This window comes from Barbatula barbatula, assembly GCF_947034865.1.
Source record: "Barbatula barbatula genome assembly, chromosome: 10".
In the NCBI taxonomy this organism is placed as follows: domain Eukaryota; kingdom Metazoa; phylum Chordata; class Actinopteri; order Cypriniformes; family Nemacheilidae; genus Barbatula; species Barbatula barbatula.
The window spans coordinates 9,623,039-9,647,978 of record NC_136773.1 but is presented as its reverse complement, the minus strand read 5'-3'; the positions used below and the strand labels follow the sequence as shown (position 1 = coordinate 9,647,978).

The 24,940-nt window shown below is 39.3% G+C and overlaps 1 protein-coding gene across 1 annotated transcript; it reads right to left on the bottom strand.

Moving 5' to 3' along the window:
* Positions 1–1,128: 1,128 nt before the first annotated feature.
* Positions 1,129–24,595, bottom strand: qser1 (glutamine and serine rich 1). The gene is made up of 13 exons (XM_079466512.1): positions 24,187–24,595; positions 21,175–21,278; positions 20,891–21,046; positions 16,448–19,903; positions 16,045–16,298; positions 14,883–14,999; positions 11,309–11,442; positions 10,372–10,592; positions 9,787–9,924; positions 9,592–9,689; positions 4,986–5,132; positions 4,287–4,382; positions 1,129–3,970 (listed from the first exon to the last, which is right to left on the bottom strand). The coding sequence occupies exons 1-13, from the start codon at positions 24,270–24,272 to the stop codon at positions 3,830–3,832; spliced, it is 5,148 nt and encodes a 1,715-aa protein (XP_079322638.1). The 5' UTR covers positions 24,273–24,595; the 3' UTR covers positions 1,129–3,829.
* Between the last annotated feature and the right edge of the window lie 345 nt (positions 24,596–24,940).

Genomic DNA, 24,940 nt, shown 5'->3' with positions numbered 1-24,940 from the left:
GAGATGTCACACAATAAGACTTCATGTTTAATGTCCAAGCACCAGAGTGATTCTTATTACAGAATAATAAAAAACAATACAGCTTGATGGATTTGGTAACCTGGCAACTTAATGTCAACCTGTGAGTATTTGATTTTTAAAAGTTTCATTTTATTTGCCTCCTGTTATCAAGCACATGCCCGTTTGGCTGACGTCATAAACCCTGTGATGATGTTTGTCTGACCGATAACAAGGAAATCTGAAGTGGCCTGAAATGTTCAGAGAACGCAAACACAGAGCTTGTGGTTTGGAAAAAAGTCGACATGATTTCACAGGCCCAACAATGGGCTACACGTTGAGTTGACATGGCTTTGACAAACCACCTTTGAAAGATCTTTTCTTATTCTGGTTCTTATTCTGGTAAACTTCAAAGTTTCTGGACTGATATGTCTGGACATCCGCTTTTTTGTATTACAGGAACCAAGAGCTGTACCTTCATTTTATTGTTTTTATCAAATATTTCAGTTATAATTAAATTTTCACTTGGTCATTAAATTGATTCTCAGCTTCTTCGCTAGTAACTGGTAAAATCTCTTATTAGCTTTCAAAATCAAAATGATATTTTTTCTATAAAAACACATTTTCTTCCTGAATTGCATAAACAGCTGCATATATAATGAAGAGACCATTTCAAATGTTCCTTTAATAAGAATCAAACCTCGGGAGTGACAAAGTCATTCAACAGCAATGTTAAAGACTGATAGCATGACAAGACACTAGAATTCTGTGATAAAAATCCAGGTTATGTACAAATATTACTGTAGTATTGCTTAAAAGGTGAATATAGACTGAGGTCTGAAAAATACAGAGAATCTCTTCAGTCATGTTGACCTGTATTTTCTGCAAATAGAAACAATAATGAAAATAGTGTTCATATATTGTTAGTTCACAGAACGAAACAAAAAACAACAATTTGACCTAAACACATAACTAAAAACGGTAAATGCAGAAAAACTGAAAATAATTTCCAAGAACCAAACTGTATTGTGGAGGATTAAACTGTAAGCTGCACTTGTTTTCGGTCAATAAAAACTAATGATGGCAAACAAATTTCGAAAGCAAATACTCATTCAACTCAAAATCTCTTTTCATATGAAATGTTTATTTTCACATTGTAGTGTGTAACACCGCTTCACCTGAAAAGCAAAAGACTAATCCAATGCTGTCGGCACAGTCGATTGTTTTAAATCGTGACAAACATCACCTAACAAAGAAACTTTCTACATGGTATAAAGTATACAATGTGCATACGACATAAAAACGTAAAGGCCATCTACAAATGTAGGACAAATGACCACAATATTTCCTTCTGTGAAAAATACATTTGTCTATGACATAAAATAAATGCTTTGAGAAAAGAAAGACAAACGTATAGAGAATTTCCCTCGGGAAAAATTGTAAATGGTTTTTATTACAAGAAAATATCACAAAGCGGTATAAGAATTGCACCAACTCCAAATCTATAACCTTTGTTATAAAAGGAGCGTAAAAAGCACATGGGGAAAGTGTCCTATAACGTGTCAACTGCAAGAGAATCCAAGTTTTTTAATACAAAATGTACATCATTTATAAATTTGGCATTCAGTTGTAAAAAATGGCTGTCTTACGTATATCTCTATGTATACAGTATCTTATAAATGATAACCATTATTTATTTTTATACCACAGGGGGTTTAAAAATCGCATAACATACCAGCATCAACTCCTTATGAATATAAAAATAAAGGTCACAGACGATGATTCAAAAAGAGGATACTCATCTACAGCAAGTTTAGCCAGCTATTTAAACATCAAAGCAGGATTACACGTAAAGCCACAGTTCAAGTCCACTGTCTCACGGTCAGCCATTTTGGTCGGTTTCTTCCCGTTTGTTAAAACAATCACTCGTCTCTTCTTCTTGATCTCCGTCCTCAGCATAGCTTTGAAGGGTGTTTCCACATCTGTAGAGCGATTGCTTTGCTCGGAAAAACGGGGGTAAAATCGCTACAATGTTGCAATTTCATCTTGGTTCGGTTCACATTCACAAGGAAGTATTTCCAAATGGACCAAACTTTGATAATACAAGTCATGAGCGAGTTAACTCTCCTTTAATTGGCAAGACTGCATCTGTTTATTTTCCGGTGTGGTGCCGAAAAATGACTCCTGCCAAACGATGACCCCAATTACACATTAGCAGTAGGTGTGGGGGGTTAGGATGAGCTAATCCCGCAGTAGTTTCAAAGAGGAGAGTCATAATCTGGCAAATTCTGCAAAACACTGGGATTCCATCAGGATGAACAGTCAGTAGGTTTGCGGGATTATTGTGGCTGTTTTGGTAACTGCTGTTATATTACTTAATTATTTTGAGCAGAAACCAAAATTTAGGCGAGACATCATCAGTTTTTTTTGGGGACAACATTCTTACCATGTACCTAATGCGGTGAAGAGCAAATAGAAGACATTTTAAAAGGAAAAGGCGCGCTTTGGTTTTGAATGGCGTTGACGTGCTGACCAGAATTCGTCACCAAAGAGCTATCAGGTCTTTTATGGTTAATAAAGCATTAAGACCCAAGAACAAAAAAGCAAGTTGTTTAATGGTAGTTTATTAATAACAAATAATAATTCAAGGAAAGTAGTTCTTCAGAAACGATTCAGCATACTAGTTGCAAAGGAACACAAGGGTGCGACGCTGCACAGTAATACTGATATAATAAATTCACAGGTATAGTGTTTGCTTTTCCGAAATTGCAGCTTGTCGGTTATTTAAATGTAAACATAATATTTATTTATGTAAACCATTTTGTGGTCATGAATTTTTTTTTAATCGGTATCATAGTGAAAAATCTGAATAGATAAACCTCATTTGTGCATTCATGCATGCTGCTATTAATAAAAAAATGAGCAGATTTGATGTGTTATAAGTTTTTTGTTGCTCAATATATATTTTATACATCTACATCATAAAGCATGGTCTGTTGGATTGCTTTTACACTTATGGCGCTTTTTCACGACATGGTACCGTCAGGTTTAGTAAGACTCCGCTTGGTACAGCTCACTTCACTTCGGTTCAGTTTGCTTCAACGTAGGTTGGAGATTATAAACGTATCGTTTTATAGCCTCCTCTACTGCCATAACATCATTGCGAACGCGTCATATACACATGCACAACACAGGAGAAAAATGTATAGTCTTAGTGGCACCGCCTCTACTGCCATTACATCATTTTGAATGCGACAAACAGACGCACATCACAGGAGCTATGTAGAGCATATCGATGGCGGATGGCAGCAATTTCTAAAAATACCGCACGAGGGTAAGCTAATGTAGCATTTAGCATTGCGCTAAGAGTTTCAAACTTTATTGTACTGTGACGAAATGCCAATATTACTCATTAGAATGCGTATTCATGTGTTGCAAATCCAATGACACTGGGAATGATTCTCTCTGCCTACTCAGTGATCTGTGTGTAAACAAATTTTGATACCGGTACAGTACGCTTGGAACTTCAACCGAGGTGGTACAAAATTATTTTATCAGGTACTAGGTACTGTACCCAGTGGAAGACCCCCCCAAAGGTGAGCTAAACCGTACAGTGCAGGGGAAAAGCCCTTATTCACACAGAGAAACGCTCCAGTCTTAGCAATCGGGCCAAGACCGCGTCGTTCCGACATATGCCTTAGCGAACCGAACCAAGAGAGAAAACGCACCAGGTTTTGAAACAAATGCTCAGGTGTGAAAACACCCTAGAAAGCAGGGTTTATGAATGGTCTGCTCTGTACATGCTTGTCTATCAGCATAATCGAATCTTCGGTTAAGGGCAGGCCTGCTGCACCTGTGTCAGAAGCTCCCCGAAGCGATCGAACAGACACTCTACCCATACCCTGTTCTCCATGCACATCTGCACCGTGTCCTCCTGCCCAAGGTCCTTGCCTCGCGATTTCAACAACTCGATCTGTCAGAAGAGAGACAATCGCATTAAAGGAACACTTTTTATATATACTGTGTATATAAAGTTTTGCATCGGCATGTCAACCCAAATAAGACTTGCATATTTTTGTGAATATATACTTAATAAGTACTCAAGTACTTGATCTGTGTACTTCATCCACTATGGAATTTTACTCACACTTTTATAATAGAGGGAAAAAATAACATGAGCAACAGTCCTGATACTAATATGAACACGGGTAGCCATAACAGCAGCTATCAGTAAGGATCTATAGATTGGTTATCTTCACACAGTCACCCACAAGAACAATGATGCTCACCTCTTCCATACACATCAGGTATGTATGGTACTTATAGTGTTGTAGAGAATGATAAAGAGAAAACCACTTTGTCTTCTGCTGATCCACTGTATATTCCTGAAGAAGAGGGAAAGAGAGAGTGATAAAGATCCGGACAGGTCTCGAGCTATCCCAGACGCAACCATATTTTCCAACCTGCAGGATATGATCGCTATATTATTGGGCTCTTTCTTTCTTTCTTTCTTTCTTTCTTTCTTTCTTTCTTTCTTTCTTTCTTTCTTTCTTTCTTTCTTTCTTTCTTTCTTTCTTTCTTTCCCAAAAGCCCATTAAGAGGAATAGTGACTTTTGAAATAGATAGAGACCCCCAATTTATGACCCCCAGGACTTTATTTTTATAAAGACATGAATGCTAAAGAAAAGGCACGGGAGGCAGTTTCATCGGCCACTGGAATGGATGGCAAGTTATTTTGAATTTCTTTTAATAGTCTTGGCTTCACTTTTAAGCAATGTCCTAACATCAAAACTACAGATAAAATATCATTTAAATAGTACGTTCTTTTCAGCTATTGTGTTTAGTCACAACGGCGCATGACGAATCTGTACTGCATACCGCGTCCTCACTGCACAGGGAGTATGTGTGAATCGAGCACAAGTGCCATAGGAAATCAAGTAGTCTCACAGTCCCGTAGTGTCGGCCCAGTTTCAATCTTCCAAACTCACCAGGGGAACTTTGCTGGGGGACTTGGATGGCTTCATGGTTTTCCTGTTGTATGCCCGTCCACTTAGTCTCACTTTACAAATGGGGGTCTCACAATCTGTGTTCAGCTCGGTTACCACAGACAGCTCGGGAAAGCTGTCTAATGCATTCTGAAAGACAAAAAGAATGAAAATGATTTAAAAAAGTCTGACAGCTGTTACTCGACCAAGCCACAGCCATTTCTGATAACTGCAATTATTGTACATCTTTAGATGAAGCAAGTGCGATCTGCCAAATAGGAAGCACGCCATCATCCACCATCCTCCTTTCGTTCGCTTTTTTAATATTATACATAACATGGCTGGTGCACTTCAATATCACACAGTAAAGGAATAGTTCACCTTCATAGGGCTCAGGACTGCGGCTAAAAATATTCTTTTGCGAGTGATATTCTTGCGGAGGTCGCCACTGGTGACCATCCAAATTAACCATGACCAGAACGACTCGCAAGTGAATGATTCATTTGAACAGATTCATTTAAACAGAATGTGACTGGTCAGTGAATCATTTAAAAGTCATTGAAGAGTTTTTCTCATTTAGTAAGACTGTGATATTAAGTTGGCTATTTTGTGCTGAAAGGTCCGGATAAAAAGCTTAGGCTATATCTGATTTTACACAACTTTTCGGTTTGGTTGAATAAATGAAATATTTTAAACTTGATAATTGTCATTTTAACACAATTTTAGAACTTTTTATATGTTGTTTGTAAAGTGCCACTTAAAGGTAGGGATGGCATCACCTCTGCCTAACACAGGTTAAACCCTGGTGAACGGACTGCTTGTACGTAGACTTCTGCGTTTTCCCCTCGCTGTGGCCCAGTCATGCTAACAGTGTTCAGCATATCTACATGCAGAGATTATGGTAGATCATTTATATTTTTAGGGAGGTCTGTAATCAAAAATGATGTTAACATGCTTTAATGTGGGTTATGTATGTATGAATTTCATGTCTTGCACTGAAACAAAAGTAAACAGGTTTTTCTCACGGAGGGTCTGCGTTCATTATAAATGAGCTAATAAAATATTCAGAAAATTAAGAATCAATATATCACGGCTACATCTCTAAAGAATAAATAATTGGACATGTTACAAGGGGGGATTATTTATTGTGAAATTCACTTATCACTTACTATTTACAATGTGTATCACTTACATCTCAGTTTAAGTTTGGATGCTCAGGGGCCTCATTTATAAACGTTGCGTGCACACAAAAGAAGGAGTACGCAGCTCTCTACGCAATAATTGGTATTTATAAAAAGCAAACTTGACGGGAAAATGTGCGGTCCTTCACGCAAGCACTGACCCAGGCGTACGCAAAAAAACGGGTGGAATATGAAATGGCGACACCGTCGGCAGATGGAAGAAACATGTGAAAGTGTGTGAAACTGTAGACCGTTGTGTAAAAGAAATAACATGAAGACCTCACAAAGCAAGTCTTACAATTAACAGCCTACACGAACACCCCTTTGATCGATCTGCCGTGTAAAACAAACAAAATCAAACGAAAATTACAACAGAAATGCAAATTAACACATATTTGCAAAAAGAAAAGTGAAATATGTTCTGCAATAATCTTGGCATGTTATGCAATTCATCCTCATAAATAATATGGTAAACAGAACGAAATAATGTACAAAACTGATATTCTCGTCAATGTGTCCGTCTGGCGGAGCAGATATAGATGCAATTAGATAGACAGGTAATTAGGGAGATGTATATATATATATATATATATATATATATATATATAGATAGATAGATAGATGTATTAATTGTCCACTGGGGAAAGTTGTTTTCATATTAAAAACTTCTTCATCAGCTTCGGTGTCCCCTTTCCCCCACCTGTGGCAAACAGACTCTGGCAATGGAGAGCTAGACGCTTTTTTGCCTCGACTTTGATGTCCGAGCATTTCTTTTTTATTTCGGCCACGGTCCAAGGATGTGAGGCTACAGCATTTTTCGGCGTCTGCAACCTTTTGCCACTCAAGTGCCTTTTTGGCATCAGTAATGCCCACACTGTGGCCTCCAAACAACATTTTTCTCCTCTTTTCCAACTCGCTAACGATAACTTCTACTTCACATTGAGTGAAGTTACGTTTTTTTTATTTCCTCTCTGTGTTTGCCATGATTTCGCAATTGATGAATATTAACTTTCGTTGAACTGGGCGTTTCACAGACTATTTATGGGCCACTATGGGCATGACATGAAGCCGCAAAAGCTGCGCTGCATTTAGAATTGATTGTGATTTATTAAGGGAAAACTGCGTAGGTTATGTGTGCGCACGGTTTTATAAATCCAAATATTTCTGTGCGTACGCACGTCCTATGTTTCATCCGTACGCCACCTTTGCCGCAAATCCTACGCAAAGTTTTATAAATGAGGCCCCTGGTCTTTTCTGTCATAGTCACTTTATAGTGGTTGTTTTTGTTATTTACCAAATTGACAACGTTCTGCATTTTTGAATAATTTGTATAATGTTTGATGTGTTCATGTTACAGATTGTATCATCTGTCGCACGCTCCTGCCCTGAAGTTAACTGCCGCATTGTGATTGTTGATCGGTCTGGCTAGTGGCTTATAATATAATTTTTATATTATAATCCATTTATATGAATTTCAGTGGTGTGCGGTGGACTTAAAAAATGAGGAGGCAGATTTCTACCCATGTAACTTTTGTTAATCTCTGCACTATTAACAAGTGCGATTGTCAGAAAACCAGTGTAATTTCAGTGTTTATGTGTGAAAAATGCCTTTTAATTACTACAAGTTCATTACAGTATGTACTTCTGATTTTTTAAGTTTTTTATTTTCCCTGCTTTGGGAAAAGGTACATCAACACCACCTTCATCTTCTTCTGGAACATTTGGGATTTCCTATATAAGAATAACATCATTACCAATACCATCAATTTAATTATTAGCAGTCCCAGAAATACTCAAAGCATTTAAGAGATCAAATCAAATAGATGTGACTGACTTTAGCCTTGCTGCTATCCTGAGCAGGCCTGATCACAAGCAAAAAATTTTGAACAAATCTGAACCACGTAATATTCTGTCAACAATCGATAACTCCTCCGCTATCTCCGACACGAATCCTAAACTCTGATTAATACAACTAATAAAACAATTTAATTAACGTTCAATCTAATTTAGCGCCCGCAGTTTTAAATGTATGACGAAGACGAGCAGGAAGGCGGGATCTTGCTGATGAGTTAATCCAATCATAGCCCGTTGGAGGCATTGCCTCCTCTCACGTGACTTTTCTCCATTCTTTTCAATTACCCCCACTCAAACTCACAGCACGCTTTAGCGGGTATATGTAAAGTCAATGAGCTTAGAGGAGGCAAGAGAAACGCTGCCTCCCTTTGGAATTCTTTCGAGCGGGGTCGCTGTTTCACACTGTTATACACGCTGATTTATCTCATATTTAGCTAAATACGTTATATCCGCTGTCCCATTTATTTCTGAACTGTTAATAATATTCTCATTCGCTTATTTTCGAGGGGGAGGGGAGGCACTGCCTCTGTTGCCTCCTCGGAGCTAACGCCCCTGATGAATTTGTATATTATTGTATAATACTTACATTTTATATTTTTGTTGAATGGGTCGTGTAACTTTGTTGCATTTCAATTTAGCCAACTAACAGTTCTTCGTGTGTAATTTAATTGTCATTTCTTTTGTTTGTTATCAGAAATAATCTACAGTGATGTGAATTGGAAGTTAAATTTGGGTCACATAAGCCTGCATGCACAGTATGTTTGTTTATGTTGTTACTTTGTCAGTAGCAGTCTAGACAAATTAAATTAACAAAATATCGGGGTAATGGGGAAAAACTCCTTCTGCCGAGCGTTTTTTGCTTACGCTGTTTAGGATCTTTCCCCAATAAAAGAAAACCGTTTTAGGTGTTTACGTGACCTTCCACTCTATCATTTTATGAAGCATAATCGGAGTAAGACTGTGGATCTAAACGCACTCAGTCTGAGCCCATTTAAACCTATTTGAGATCCCAAATGTGCCGCTCTGTTTTTCCTACAATGGCAGCAAGTCTTATCAGAAAAACTGATAAAGTCAGCTGACAAGGAAGTAAGTCAACGTGGCCCTTTCTGTGTAACCCGTTTGTTTGTCTTATAATCTGATTTCTTTGCAGTTTAGTCCCTATAACCTGAGATGTATGACAGAAACAGGTGAATCTCTGTGACAGCCCTAGGCGCTGTAAACAGAACTGTGTTTTAACAACACATCAGAAATGCTTTCATGTGACTGGCTGACACGGTGTTGGCTGATATGATTTTGGAAGGCAGGATTTGGGCAAAAAGTCAATTTCAAGGGATTGCATGGCAACTATTCTTCTCCCTATTGGTTTATTTATGCAGCACCCATTTAAACTGAATAGAAATTTGATTTGACTCTGACTCAATCACAACCTTTCAAACAGGTGTTTACACGAGTGCTTTCATTCACGGTTATCAGCAGGATTAGGCTATTAATATAACGTATGTAAACGTGGCTACTGTGAGCAGAACATGTGAAATACAGTATGCGAAATGGAAAACTGAATCATCACAACTCACTTTGAATATCTGACCCATGCGCAGTTTGGGCAGCAGTCTGCGTCTGTTATCCGTGATCATCCCATCCACTCTCTTCATGTGAGGTAACAGCAGCTCATCTGAATAAAAAAGATCAATCATATAAACCGCAAAGTCATGTGACGCCTATCATGAGGTAAACACATCTCCTATACAAGACACTTAGTCTTTTCTCACCGTTCTCTCTCTCTAGTGAGTTCATGACATCTGCGTTCAGGGCTACACTGATCAGCAGCTCTACGAAGCTCTTGAAGGTCTCCTTCATCGTTCTGGTGTTTAGGAAACGAGAGGCGAAAGGAACCGGAGATGTAAACTCTGAAAGAAATGAGGATGGGATTAACACCGGGATTAAACAACAAAGAAAGATGAACGGATGTTATGTTATGTAATAGCTGGCAGATAGATGATCCACAAAAATGAAAATTTTTACATGATTACATAACATTTTTGAGTGACAAGTTGTTCCGACCTGTATAAATGTCTTCGTTCTGATGAACAGAGAGAAAGATGTTTGGAAGAATGCTTATAACCAAACAGATCTCAACACTTATCGACTACCATAGCAGGAAAAATAACAATGGAAGTCAAAAGTGCCCCAGAACTGTTTGCTGTCCTACATTCTTCAAAATGTCTTTTGTGTTCAACAGAACAAAACAAAAGATAAAGTAAGATCTGAGTGCTTTTAAGAATAATTCAAAATGTCTTTCTCTGTGTTAATCAGAATTTTAATTTTTGGTTGAACTATCACTTTAAGTGTCTCACCATCATCTTCACTCAGAGCCTCCGGTGAGGAGCTGCAGGGAGATGTGGGAAATTCCTCTTTCCATGTCTTTCTCTTTTTGGGTGGAGGTTCGGCCTTGGCTTTCAGCTGTTTGGGTCTGGGTTTAGACAGAGATTTCTGTTGTGTGGTTTTCTGTGAGGGAGAGTCGGACACAATCGCACTTGTCAATCGCTGGGCCAGAAGAGCTTTAGCTTGGGAACCTCTGGAGACGAAAAACAACACAGTTTAAAATCTTTAAAGATTCCAATACCGTTGTACAGCATACCCAAACATTGACATTATTATCATCACTATAACGGAATAATTTAAGGGTCTAAGTGAGTTTCAGTACAGGATTAACAGCAAACTGATCATTCCTTGTCAAGTTAGGAGTGGGATGATTCAGGATCAGGGAGATTTCAAGAGAATTCAATGCAAAATATTTTGCATGAACTATAAAACTATGCCGTTTATTAAAGGAACAGTCCCAAAAATGAATATTCTGTCATCCTTTATTCACGCTCAAGTTTGTTTATATTTGGAAGAATGCTTGTAACTAAACAGTTCTTGGACCCCATTGACAACATATTAGGAAAAAGGACAAATGCCAGTCATAACTGTTTGCTTTTCAAAATCTTTTGTGTTCAACAGAACTAAATTTATAAAGCAATATAATATAGCTATTAGCATTTTTTTAGTAGGTAGTCAATGGGATCCTATAACTTTTTGGTTACAAGCATTCTTCCAAACATCTGCCTTTTCTCTAAGAACAAAGAAATGTATACAGATTTGTAACAACTGGAGGGCGAGTAAATGTTGGGTGAGATGCTTCTTTAATACATTTAATGCCGTCACGGTCATAATATCTAATTGATGTAACTGACTGATCATGGTGCACACAACCATATTGGATGTGTACACATAAAACACATTCTGTACCTCATCGAATGCATGGGCTTGCATCGTGGTTTCCTGCTACAGACTCGAACATATTCTCGCTTGTTGACGGTGTCGAGAAATTTGACGTGTACTCTTCTGTACATGGATTTAGCATCACCAAAGTACCCCAAATACTGTAGAGTAGAAACAACACTACAGTCATTTCACAGCATACAGAGATGTATAGTGAAAGCATGTACAGTGAGGGAAATTATTATTTGATCCCCAGCTGATTTTGTAAATTTGCCTGGTTACAAAGAAATTAAGGGTCTATAATGTTTATTTTAACTGATAGAAAACAAATATCAACCAAAAGGATCAGGGGGAAAAATGTATGTAAAAGTTATAAATTGATTTGCGTTTCAGTCAGTGAAATAAGTATTTGATCCCCTACCAACCAACCAGACCCAGGTAGCAAACAGACGTTGGGCCAACGTCAATATTGGTTGGTTACGTTGGCCCAACCTATCTGACAGAAATACAACGTTGGGCCAACGTTGGTATGGTCAGCTGCAATTGCCCACCACTTCCCTCAAATTATATATATACCCAGGTAGCAAACAGACGTTGGCCCAACGTAATTTTGTCCGTTGGGCCAACCATGTTATTGGACGGCCAGCAGACCTTCTGCCAACCTAAAAAATACCTTGCCAACCTTCTGCCAACTTAAAAACCACTAAAACAACATTGGGCCAACGTTGGGCCAACGTCAGCACCCAACGTTGGCCCAACACACCATTTTAAGATTGTGATATGGCCTATTCATTGTTGAATTGCATTAAAAAAGAACAACAGACAAACTGAATTGGTTATAAAAATGAAATTTATTGGTAACAAAAAAACAGCAGAAAAAATGCAAAGCAAAGTAAAACAAAGTCAAAGAAATCAACAAGGAACCAAATATATATATATATATATATATATATAATTATTAAAATAAGTATAATTATTAAATTATTAAAATAAGTATAATTATTAAATTATTAAAATAACCATTGGTTGTTATTATCTTAGCAGATAATTTTCTTTTGATGTTTATTGTTGTTGTTAAATAAAAAAACATATTAACTACACTTTTACTATAATAAAACCATTTTTATCATTTTTATAAAGGTCTGTCCATTTAGAACAAAATGTGCATTTATGTAGAAATAATTGAACACACCCCCGGATGAAGATCTAAAAAGCTATGCTTTAAAAGCACAATATTTCTGTTTATTTTAATACAATTTAATGTTAAACAAGTTCTACCATCTTTATTGTTTTTAACATGTTGTCTTTTGTTATGTGTTATTAGTCATGTTCGACTTCATGATGACGTCAACGTATCGCGAGAGCGAGTCGAGAACTTACGCGTAGAGATCTAATTTCGAATCGCTCTCGCGATACATTGACGACATCATCCTGTCAGCGCCGCATGAAGCCACACACACGTATTTGTGGGCGCGTGCGCGCCTCCGTCCTCGTGAGTTCAGAGTCAGACGAGTTTCCGTTTCTGTTGTAAATTCTGAGGTAAGTTTTCATTAATTCCTGGTTACCTCATTAAAATAAGTTCACAGTAATGTTCATTTTGTTGTTAGTAATTCGATATGACTAAAATATTATAAACTTTAATGTTGACCGTTAGTGTAATCTGGCGGTTTGACTGAGCTTGTGACGCAACTGAGCTAATGTAGAGCATATCTTTTATTTGTCTTTATTTTCTTGACAGATGTTGACATTAGGCATCCTTGACAGATGTAATGTACATTTTGTTGTTAGTAATTCGATATGACTAAAATATTATAAACAGAGGTGCACTTCATCTTTACACTGCATTAAGATGTATAAAACATTTGCTACCCCAATATGGTGAATTTCTTGCAAAAACCTTTGGGTTGTGTAATTAAAATAGAACTACACATCTTAAATGTTCTAAAAAGTTGTTTGTATGTTTGTTGTTTTTACAGGAGTATATGCTGCTGCTTCTCCTCCTCCGCTCCGTCTTCATCATCAAATAGCTTCAAATCTGCAAAGTTTTTTTGGCCTTCTTCCGCATTTTCTTTGCCGCCTTTTTTGTCACTTTGGTTCCTTGTTGATTTCTCTGACTTTGTTTTACTTTGCTTTGCATTTTTTCTGCTGTTTTTTTGTTACCAATAAATTTCATTTTTATAACCAATTCAGTTTGTCTGTTGTTCTTTTTTAATGCAATTCAACAATGAATAGGCCATATCACAATCTTAAAATGGTGTGTTGGGCCAACGTTGGGTGCTGACGTTGGCCCAACGTAATTTTGTCCGTTGGCCCAACGTTGGCCCAATGTTGTTTTAGTGGTTTTTAAGTTGGCAGAAGGTTGGCAAGGTATTTTTTAGGTTGGCAGACGGTCTGCTGGCCGTCCAATAACATGGTTGGCCCAACGTTGGCCCAACAGACAAAATTACGTTGGGCCAACGTCAGCACCCAACGTTGGCCCAACACAACAACAAACGTTGGGCCAACGTTTGTTTGCTACCTGGGGAGATTCCTGTCACTTTAAGAAAGTAATCCCAAATTAGCTTATGATGTATATAAAAGATGCCTGCCAACAGAATCTGTATCTACCATTTCAACCTCTCCACCACCTTGGTCAAGACCAAATACCTGTAGGTTCCAAAGGATGTCAGGGACAAGATTGTAGACCTGCACAAACCTTGAATAGGCTACAGACAGAAGCTTGGTGAGAAGGAGACAACTGTTGGTGCGATTCTTTGGAAATAGAAGAAATACAAAATAACTATAAATAACTCTTGGTCTGGAGCTCCCTGCAAGATCTTCCCAATGGGGTAAAGATGATCATGAGAAAGTTTAAAGAGCAGCCCAGAACTACACGGAAGAAGCTTGTTCAAGATTTCAATCTAATTGCTTGCTAACTGTTGTCCCAACTGTCTTGAAATCCGAAAGCACCAGCAAGGTCTTCCTGCCCAGGAAGGCCCGCCTGGCTCGTCTAAAGTTTGACATTGAACATCATGAATCAGAAAAGGCTTTTGAGAAAGTGCTGAGAGACCAAAACTGACTCCTGTTTTTGGAGGGAGAGAAATGCTGACTATGACCCCAAGAACACCATCCCTACAGAGAAGCACAGTGTTGGAAACATTATGCTTTAGGCCTTTTTCTCTGCTACTACATTGAGGGGCAGATGTACCGTAAATGTCATATTGCCGTAAATGTAAAAAAACATATTGCCAAGACAACCAAAGAGTGGCTTAAGGAGAAGCACATTAAATGTCCTAGCCAGTCTCTAGACCAAAGTCCTATAAAAAATCTGTGAAGGAGGCTAATACTCCAATTCGCAGAGCGACTGGTTTCGCCAGCGAGTACAAAGTTATGTTTTGCTCGAGGATCAAATACTTATTTCACTGACTGAAATGCAAATCAATTTATGACCTTTATATAAGATTTTCCCCCTGAATTTTTTATATTCTGTCTCTAATATAAAATAAGCCTACCATTAAAATTATAGACCCTTCATTTCTTTGTAACCAGGCAAACTTACAAAATCAGCAGGGATCAAATAATAATTATTTCTGACACTGAACAGGTTTATAGTGGCACTTACGCTGTTGGTGGCAAAAAACACCCGTTTTCCATCCCTAAGCTCTGGTACGAATTTCTGCAGCAGGGCTTTCTGAACTTTCCATATGGCTGGTGGGTCAACCCCTGCTGTCAATGTGATCTGAACACACAACCACAAAACACGATACAATGCACATCAGAGGCTATGACGACAGAGGATTTAATGAGAAACAGTGTCAAATGTCTGTACAATATCGGTGTTAGTTGACAGGGTGGGTGAAAACATGACTGATCTTCCAATATACTCAGACTAAGTATTATCATGACCTCACTTACATTGTGCTTATAAGCAAGTACCATTAAAGGGATAGTTCAGCCAAAAGTTCTGTCATCATTTATTCCCTCTCAAGTTGTTCAAAAAAAGAAAGATTTTTGATAAATGGTTTTGTGTCTTCACAATGGAAGTCAATGGAGTCCAATGTTGTTCTGTTACTGACATTCTTCAAAATATCTACTTTTGTGTTCTCAACTCAATTAAAAAATGCACCTTCAAAGGCATTCAAATGGAACAAAGTGCTGTACACAAGCAGTATACGATGAAACATTTTAAAACATAAGTATTAAACATAAAATAAAATAAACAACAAGTCGTTCGCAATTGTCCTGACAGTCAAATTTTGAAAGCATGAAGGAACAAGTAAGCATTTAAGTCCTTTTTAAAAATGCTTGGTGAGGATTTTACAGATAGTGGCAGAGCATTCCAAAGTGCTTGTGCAGCAACAGAAAAAGCGTGATCTCCAATACGCCACAGACGAGACCGTGGGACAGTCAACAGCAAACTCTCAGAGGAGTGCATTAGTCGATGCGATTGGTAAGGGACCAACAAGTGCGCAGAGCTTTATACACAAACAGCAACACTTTGCATTGCTTCTGTACAATATCAAATACAATGCAGAGATACCAACACAGCTGTAATATGATTTCGTTTTCTAGTGTTAGTTAAAAGTCTTGCTGCAGCGTTCTGAACATACTGAAGACACATGACCAGAGCAACACCCTTGCCAGAGTCAATACTAAAAAATATATAATTAAAACCTTAAACAGGTCTGATTCTGTACTGTGCTTCTGATAAAGAAAGTCATACAGAATTTTCATTTTCAACTATCCCTTTAATACAAACCTATGCCTGAAACACATCAACTTACCCTCAGTCTTTCAATGTCTTCATTCTTAACCACAAACTCATCCCGCTCCCGATACATGCCCTCTCCTCCACTATCTGACAGCTCATCGTCCATCAGACCATCTATAGCAACTGTGGCAAGTTGAACAGCGAGCTTGTCTGCTGGTACATCTTTCAAGAGTTCCTCAGTAGAAATCTGTACAGCGTTCTGTTGTTCCTGTGGTTTGACATCTGTAGGCTGCGTGCAGGAGGACTGAATGTGCTGTGTGTAATGATCTGAATGTTGGAACAGCAGAGTATAAACTTCAGTTATAACTATTCCAATAGTCACCAACATTAATAAAATTTGACACTTGTTGACACCAAATTTGAAACCAAAGTAATACAATTTAAAATGTATAAAAATGTCTATACAACACACATACTTGACTTCTGCTTTTTGTCTGAGGACTCGTCTAAAGACGAGAGTGCCGAAGTGATGCTCATCTGGAGATCTTTGTTTTTTCCCACTGAATCATCTTCATCTGAAGAAAACGATGGCAGTGTTTCCAGGTTCCTCTGCAGATCTTCGTCAAGTCGCTTCGAAGCAATGACACTCTGATGATCTGGAGACGTCAATGGGGTTGAAGGTGGTGGAGGTTTAAATGGAGCAAGTATTGGATTGGGAGTCCTCTTTGAGACCGAAGACTTTCTAGTTCGACTGGGTGTTCGTACTGGTGGTGATGAAAGGTGCTGCCTGGGTCCAGATTTGAGGAAGTCCAGGAAAGACCCCAAGAATCCGGTTTTAACCTCCGGCTGTTTTTCTTCAACCTCCCTTAACTTCTGATTCATCTTCTCCTGCTGTTGGTAGCTTTCAGGGCAAACTTCCGAGGTTGAACTTGCTTCATTTGGACGTGAATTTTGTCGCTTAGCTTGAGCGATTCTCTTCTGAAATTTGGGATGACCATTTTCATCCTCAACAGACTGTTTGGATGAACCTTTCGACCTGGAACGTTTTTTTGGAAGACCGTCAATGGGATATTCAGTTGGACCGTTGTCTATTTTAATGCCTTGTGTTAACTTTGGCTGACGATTAGTATTCAACACATTTTCAGATTTCCCATGCTCTGATGGGCTATACTCTTGACCAGCCAAATGAAAATCAGAGGTTGTGTGGCTAATAGCAAGACCGTTAGCATTCAAAGCAGAGCCATGGTCTACAAAATGTCCTTTAGGGAATGCATCACTTTGAGAAACTACTACCTTGTCAGATATATCTTGTGCAGAACTGTTGCTAACCTCCTGTTGGTTATGAGAATTTGAGACTGTAAACACCTGCTGGCCATCTGCATCTTTAGGGAAAAATATCTGAGAACCGTTTATAGTCACGGTTTGCGAGTTCCCAATTATCATATGTTGAGAAGGGAAGCTATTAAGTCGGTCCTCAACTGACTGAAAATGGCACTTTGAGTCTGTTGGGGTGGGCACCGATGACGTGTCTGTATCAGATGTTGATTTGACAAACTCCTGCGGCGTGACACCACATGCGGCCGCGGTGGCCGCCAAGATGTCATCGACATTTGAGAGGATGCTCCTTTCATCAGCCAACAGCATGGACTCCGGAAAGCAAACAGAATTTAGGGTAAAGTTCTGCTTTGTGTCAGAATAGGACTGGTTAAATTCTTTCTGTGTTGAGTTTTGTTTTGTAGAGTCTGAAGTGTGGACTTGGTGAGGAACAACTTGCTGATTGTGACATCCATTAATAGTCACATTAATAGTGTCGCTGTTCATCTGGACATACTGGACTGGTACAGACTGCATGTACATGGCTTGCTTGGGTTGATTCTGTCCCGATGTGAGCACAGGCTGTTGGAGGACAATCATGTGAGAGGGTTCTAGCAGAACTTGGGCACTTGGAACTCTGATGAACTGGGTCTGGTCCTCAGACATCTGTCTGGGGTCTGCCTGCTGAACTCTGATCATCTGAGAATGATGGTTCTGCTGCTGAGAACCGGGTGATTTAAAAAGTTGCGCGTGTTGTTTTAGCTGGTCGGCACTCAGGTGTGCATGGGTGGAGTGCATCAATAAAGAGTTACTCTTGGAGTCGGAAGGAGCGTTAGCATTGGAAACTATTTGAGCATGTTGGCTTGTAGAAACCATTCTTTCATCCTTTGTGGTTTCCAAATGTGTGAAACCTACAACCTGTTCATCTGATCTAGAATTGCTACGAATCACGCTTTGCGTGTTGTGTCTATCTTCCATCTTTGAAAGTACATAAACAACATTTTTGGTGCTGTTTTGTACTTCAACTTCATTGCCTGAAAGGCTCTGAGGGGAAGTCCCTTTTTGTAACTCCTGCACATCCTCGATAGTAAGTTCTCCCGAGGTATCTTTAGAAGACAAAAACATGTGTTTATTCTCTTCGCTTTTCCCATATGCTGATTTTATTTCCAACGAGGATTGGTCATTTGATAAGGCTTGGGTTTGAGATGCAGAAGAGGATGCTGATGACTGGACAGATAGTAAGTACTTTTGTTGTAACAGGGCACTATCGGTCTTGTTACTCTGCTGCGTCAGGACAAAGTCCTGGGTTGAGTTAACGGATGATGAACTTCGACCAGGTGAGAAGTTGGTACTGGGGGTTAGGGACTGACCTGATGTGTAGTTCTGTGAAGGGATGCTGACAGTTGGCCCTTGAGTATAGAAACTAATGGTAGGTAGGACCTGAGAGTGGCTGGAAGAATAGCTTTGAGAAGGACTTACCATGCAAAGAGTTTGCGTCTGGGTCTCGTACCCCTCCCTGTGTCCCGCAGGCGGCAATTCCTGCGGTTGACTGGTAGAATAAACAAGAGACTGGTTGGCAGACGTTTCAACTTCAGAGTGACTAGCAAATGCTGAGAGAGTCTTGTAAATGGAAGGCAGCTTTTCAGAGGAGAAGGCCTGTGTTTGGTTGAGGTTACTTGTCAGGCTTGAAGAGGTTATGTAAGAATGTGCGGCGCTAATGGACACCAGGCCCGATGTGTAGGGTTGTGACTGGCTAGCGATTACGGAGCTTTGTTTTTGGGCTGGGGACTGAAAGCTGTGTTGCTGTGAACCCGGGGAGCTTGTCTGGACGTCAGTGTCTGTATTGTCGCTGGGATGTTGTGCTATTTTGGAACAACCTTCTTTAACCTTTAGTCCGGATGAGCTGGAGAACCCCGGAGAGGAGACAGAAGAAGCGTAGGCCTGAGTTAGCTGCAGTGTTACTTGGGAAGTGGTCTTCCGCTGTGTACCACGGTTAACACTTTCGCCAACGGGACTGCAGGGTACCGGTGTACTTGAAGAAGGGTCCTGCTGATATGAAACGTCACTGTTATCATGCAGGTAACCCTGCAGGGAGTGCTGAGCACTGCCAGCCATTTGATCCTGGACTGGTTGAGTGCTGGAAGGCCGCTGAAGGTGCTTGATAACACTACATTCACGCTGAAGTGCTCGTTCTATGGAGCCTGAGAAAATTGGCAAACCGTAAGGCTGAGGGGCTTGTTGGGAGCTGGCCAAGGCTGCGGGCAGCAGGCTAAACTGAGGCTGAAGGAGGTGTGGTGCAGACTCTTGTGCCGAACGATATGTGGAGGATTGGGGTGGCAAGGCAGCACCTAGAGACGTGCCACCAAGGCGGTCAAAAGCGAGTGCGGTTGGCACAGTGCTCTGGGAGGATTTGAGCTGGAGGAGAGGGTCGGTAGGGGATAGCAGGCCATTTGAAGAGCTGAAAGTGCTGTCAGGAACAGCAAGTGCTGATGTAGTGGTGAAACTTCTGGTTGGAAAGGCACTGGGGTGCTGATAGGACGGGAGCACGGATGGAGTAGGAAAAGTTCCATGTGGATGAAGGGCTCCAGTGAGGAAGAGTTCGGTTGAGCAGTTGGCACCTAGAGCAGAAAAAAAATTGTCTGATGCAGATAACATTTACACAAATTTCACATTACTTATTTGGTATCACTAAACCAGTTCAATTTTCTTTTCAACTGATAAAACCTGAATAAAAAAATGCTAAACACAAATTTCCATTTTTGTGCACAATAAAGTGACTTGAAACATATAGCAATAGTTCACCCAAAAATAATTTACTCTCTGTCATGCCATTCTAGGTGAACATGAATTCCTATAACTTTGAATCTAATTGGTTCCGAGACTTCTGAACATCAAATCCTATCGGTTCTTGCATATGTGTACCTGGTGAACCGAAACCAAAGTGAAACCTAATTAAATTAACCAGAAACCAAATTAAGAATTAATTTGACTGATTGAGCATTATTTATTTATTAAACGTGTTTTAGGATTGCTTTAAAATCATTATTGTGAATTTTCTTTGCCACGACAACCGCATATGGAAGAAAAACAAGATCTCTGTAGCTCAGTGGTAAGAGCATTGCGTTAACAACGCAAGGTTGTGGGTTGGATCCCAGGGGATTGCAGATACCTATGTAAAATGTATAGGATAATGCAATGTAAGTCGCTTTGGATAAAAGCGTCTGCCAAATGACTAAATGTAAATATGCTTACTACCCTAATGGATATCTGTGGTTTTTGTGGCTTAGAAAATGGTCCATTCACTGGCAGGTATTATTTAATTTAAATCCTGTTTAGCTAGAGAAAGGAAGACAGATACATCTTGAATGGCATGACTATTTTTGGGTGAACTATTCCTTTAAAGCATGAATTGGTTTGAACATGAAACATAGTTACTAACTTCACATTTGTGGTTAAATCGACTTCCAGTTAAATAGGGTGTTAAATGTAGATGATTTTATTCATTAGAATTTTCTTTTGAAAATATTCATAAATTAATTTTCTAACATATTACTAAAACACGGATGTAGCAAATAAGTGTTTTTTCAAACAGCATTTATATTTACCAGTTTGCCACGAAGGGCTTCTGAAAGGAGGGAGAAGAGTAGAGCCAGCAGGTCCAGCCTGAAGGCCACGAGATTCAATAGTAGAGAGGAAGTTCATGACTGATGAATCAGTAGTGTTTCTGATGGCTGTGCTTTGCTGACTGGAGTCAAACCCTCCTGATGGTGAGATACCACAGACAGACAAGATGATGTGTCAGTGATGCTGTTAAAAACCACAGTGATGTACCTTTGGTTTGGTAAATCACACGTGACGCTTCAAAATGCTGTCCCAGTAGTGTGTTCACCTGTGGGATGGTGGGTGGCAGTGAACGTAGAGGGCTGGTGGCTAGAGACAAAGGTCTGGCGTTGGAGAAGTTCAGAGTCCAGCTGAGTGGAACCATAACTGGAGCTGTTCTCATAAATCAACAAACACAGCGAGACAACTGTCAATGAACCCACACAAAGATCTTAACATGAGACAGGCACATTTTTATTATCATACCAGCAAATGATACAGATCTACACCGAAACTGAAATGAAAACAGTGCTCTATGGAACGCTTAACACAGTGGAAAAGCCTGACTTCCTTAAACTATGATGTGGACGTATCATCTTACCTGTCATACTCGAATGGACATTGATTTTACGGATAGGTAACGGATAAGGTGGGTCATAAATTAAATGATATATAGAGAGAGAGAAATTGTGACTGCTGTCACTATAAATTAGGTATGCACCAATATGAAATATCGATAAAGATAGCAGATAATTCTTTAACATTGGAAGCCGATATCTGATATATTGACCCACATACAGCATCTAAATATTAATATAAAATTCTGAAACAGAAAAAGTTAGAAGGGTTTTCACCTGCTTTTATTTGAAAACATTCACTGCAGAAAACAAGGTAAGATCTCTTTTTCAACCTGAAAATCATGTACCAACCCTACTTTACACTGGTTCATGATTCACTAAAGTGCCCGTGCAATGGTGTTTCATGCATTCTGACTTATTTACAATGTTAAACAGGCAGGCTTCTCATCCTTAATATGGTCAATTTGTAAAAAAAAAACGAATTGGACGTATGACTTTGTATTTCTGTGCATGATACACACCCCAAGCGTTCGTATAGGTTAAAATCTGTTTCTTAACAACTTTTTTTTAGTCTGTTATTGGACAATTCTCCATTAAAGTCAGCTCGATGAGCATGAGCACGTGTCACTTTCACTTGTGTGCAGGAGAGAGAAAGCACTAAAATCAGGAAGTTCAGCTATATTTATTTGTTCACTGCATTTGTGTGATGACTGTTATATAAACGGTGGATATAACGCTGGATTTGGAGATCGTTTGAAACTGATAGATGGAGCGGTCCCAGGCAAAATGATGCCGGACATGAACCGCACGCGGTAAGCGAAACTGATGTCTGTGTTTTTTAGCAATAGGTGCGCATGTGCTTTAGTTCCGCCCAACTAAACTGGAACCATGTTTATTTACCGTTTCTATTCCAATAATATATGAGAAATATATGTTCCACACAGATTCAAGCAAAGTTGATACACAGCATGTTCTGTGATGTAGTCTATATATAGTTTGGTTTGTTGCATAATGTCAAACATTTACCGTTTCCCTTCCTAAACCATGTCACATCTCACTGCTATCCATTCTTCACAGTAAACATCAAAGCACGCGCTACAAGGACAATAGAAAACACATGGTCACATCTGATTCCAAAAAATGTGCCTACATGGAAACTATTTTAACTGTTTAGTCTTATTTGAGCAAAGCCACAATGAATGCTATAAAGTGAAGCACGCCTGTCTTATATTTCACCAACAAACAAAGTGTCACAGTTGTAAAGAAACATTTTTAAGCAGTTTTAAATGGCTTGTGTACAACAGATATCACAAACTCACGAGTCACGGTTGACATCAATGTTTGTCAACCAAAATCACATTTAATGAAAATGATTTAAGTTAAGCAAAAAATGCTATTGTTTGTAAACAGTACAAGAAATATGTTTCCTTTGATATTATGCAATATCTCTCGTTTTATATCAATATAAAATGAAGCTCATATAATACATACATGTTGACTCTTCAAATGTATATTCATATTTTCTTCTTTGGCTAAATATTTTAAAAATCTCATTCATAGCTAATGTAGGTGAGGGACAATACGGTCAATGCTATTTGGCCAAAAAGTTCAATTAAAGCCACAGAAACTCCTGGTGCTTAATAAGATAATACACAATATTTATCAAGCAAGAAGATATGAAGAGTTGGAATATAAACATGACCCCTTTGCGAGATGAAGCCATGACCCAGAAGCACTTTTGATTTCTGTTTGCATATCTAACGAAATCTTAAAGATATGTGTTTAACATTTTGAGTAGGTTATAAATGCTTTGTTGGTTGTATTTTGCTCGAATGTTTGTGCAGGAATGTTTTTCGTTTTTCTTTTTGCGCCAAGTACCAACTGACTGCATCCTTACAAATATACTTTAATCTTATTTAGTTTGTGAATTTTATTGCTGACATAAGTGCTTGCTAAGATATATCTGTGTGGTTGGGGTCAAACACAATGTTGTTTAAATGTCTACAGCCAGACACATGTTTTAAGAGCTAGTGTGCTCACTGCCTAGACAGCATTTTGGGGCTTCGAGGGCAACATCCTAGTCAGCGGAGCAAAATGCGTTTGTACGCGCCGATGTACTTACTCATAATGCACCAAAAAAACTCCATTTAAAGTCTATTTAACCAGATCAATACGTTTTGCGACACATTCTTTACCCCATTACCATTTAATGTCTGATATGGACCCTCATGAAGACTGGAGAACTGATATTCCTGTCCGGTAAAAGAAGACAACTTCATACACATACACACAGTGCGTAACTTTAAAGTACGTGACAGATAACGCAATCTAAACAAGTTGGAGACACGTGGCTCTTCTCAACTGATCGATCAATTGTTTACAAGCTTCCCCGTGTGTGCAATAACTTCTCTGACAACTTCACAACTTTATATATATAATACAATACGCCACAAAGGCGTTGTGTTGCAATTTCGTGTTGAAAAACACCATATTGACGATCAACTAAAATGATTTGGTGTTACGTGCAACGCCGTGTACAACTAACAAGTGATGTGTGCTAGTCATCACAGGCAACATTAACAACATTATCGCACGACAGACTAAAGGCAATAAAACGCGTGCACGCATTTAACACCGTCTTTTTATCCGCTTTCGCGTGTTATGTGTTAGGCTAGGCCTTCATCACCGGAGTTTTCTTCGGGAGGTGACCCGCCCTCTCGTACCTGGGTTTGTAGGCCCAGCCTGCGGTCTGCGCCGCCGCGCTGACCGGCTCTGTGAAGCCGGGGCTCGGGTAATTCCTCTCCATCATCCGCCTGGGCTCGGGACCGATGCGCGTCCCCGCATAAAGCTACACATTCAACCGGGCGCGAGAAAATCAGATATTCATCCGGACGTGTTGTGAAGTGAGCGCGGGCCCCGGGGGATCGGTCGGCGGCGGTGGTTGTTTGTGATGTGGATCGAGCGCGGGCTGAAATCACTGCTCGTGGCCCCCCACAAAAACCTCTCACACAGCTGTAATGGTGCATCCGTGTCAAGTCCCCATGTTGGTGTTTCTCTCAAACATTCACTTCCGACAAATTTTGGATGAAAGTTTTTTATCTTCTTCCCTTCGCTTCTGCTTTGCACGCGCACGGGATACTTATCGATGTGTGGACTTTTACGTATGATGACTTTAAACCCTGTCAATAAACCAATATCAATAAGCTTACTAAATGATCACAACTAGAGACTGAGCATTTAGTAAATAACCCTGTTTTTCTAATTTAAGACATTTTCAAACCTCACAAACAAGCAAAATGATGAATTTTAAAGATTATAACCACTATGTCAATAGTATCTACAAAGTTAAGCCAGCAAAAATATTAAAACAATGTATGAACACATTTGTTTAGCACAGAGCACAGAGTACTGAGTACAGACTAAAGACAATGATATAAAATGTTGGCACAAGTTTAACTATATTATCAAAAATGTATC

Bases quoted from the DNA above. Each gene is read 5' to 3' on its own strand.
- qser1 (XM_079466512.1), bottom strand. From the start codon at position 24,272: ATGATGGAGAGGAATTACCCGAGCCCCGGCTTCACAGAGCCGGTCAGC. The intron at 16,299-16,447 runs GTATGTGTGTTG...TCCAACATTCAG, and splicing joins AGACAAAAAGCAGAAGTCAA to ATCATTACACACAGCACATT. The intron at 11,443-14,882 runs GTAAGTGCCACT...TCTACTCTACAG, and splicing joins TGTTTTTTGCCACCAACAGC to TATTTGGGGTACTTTGGTGA.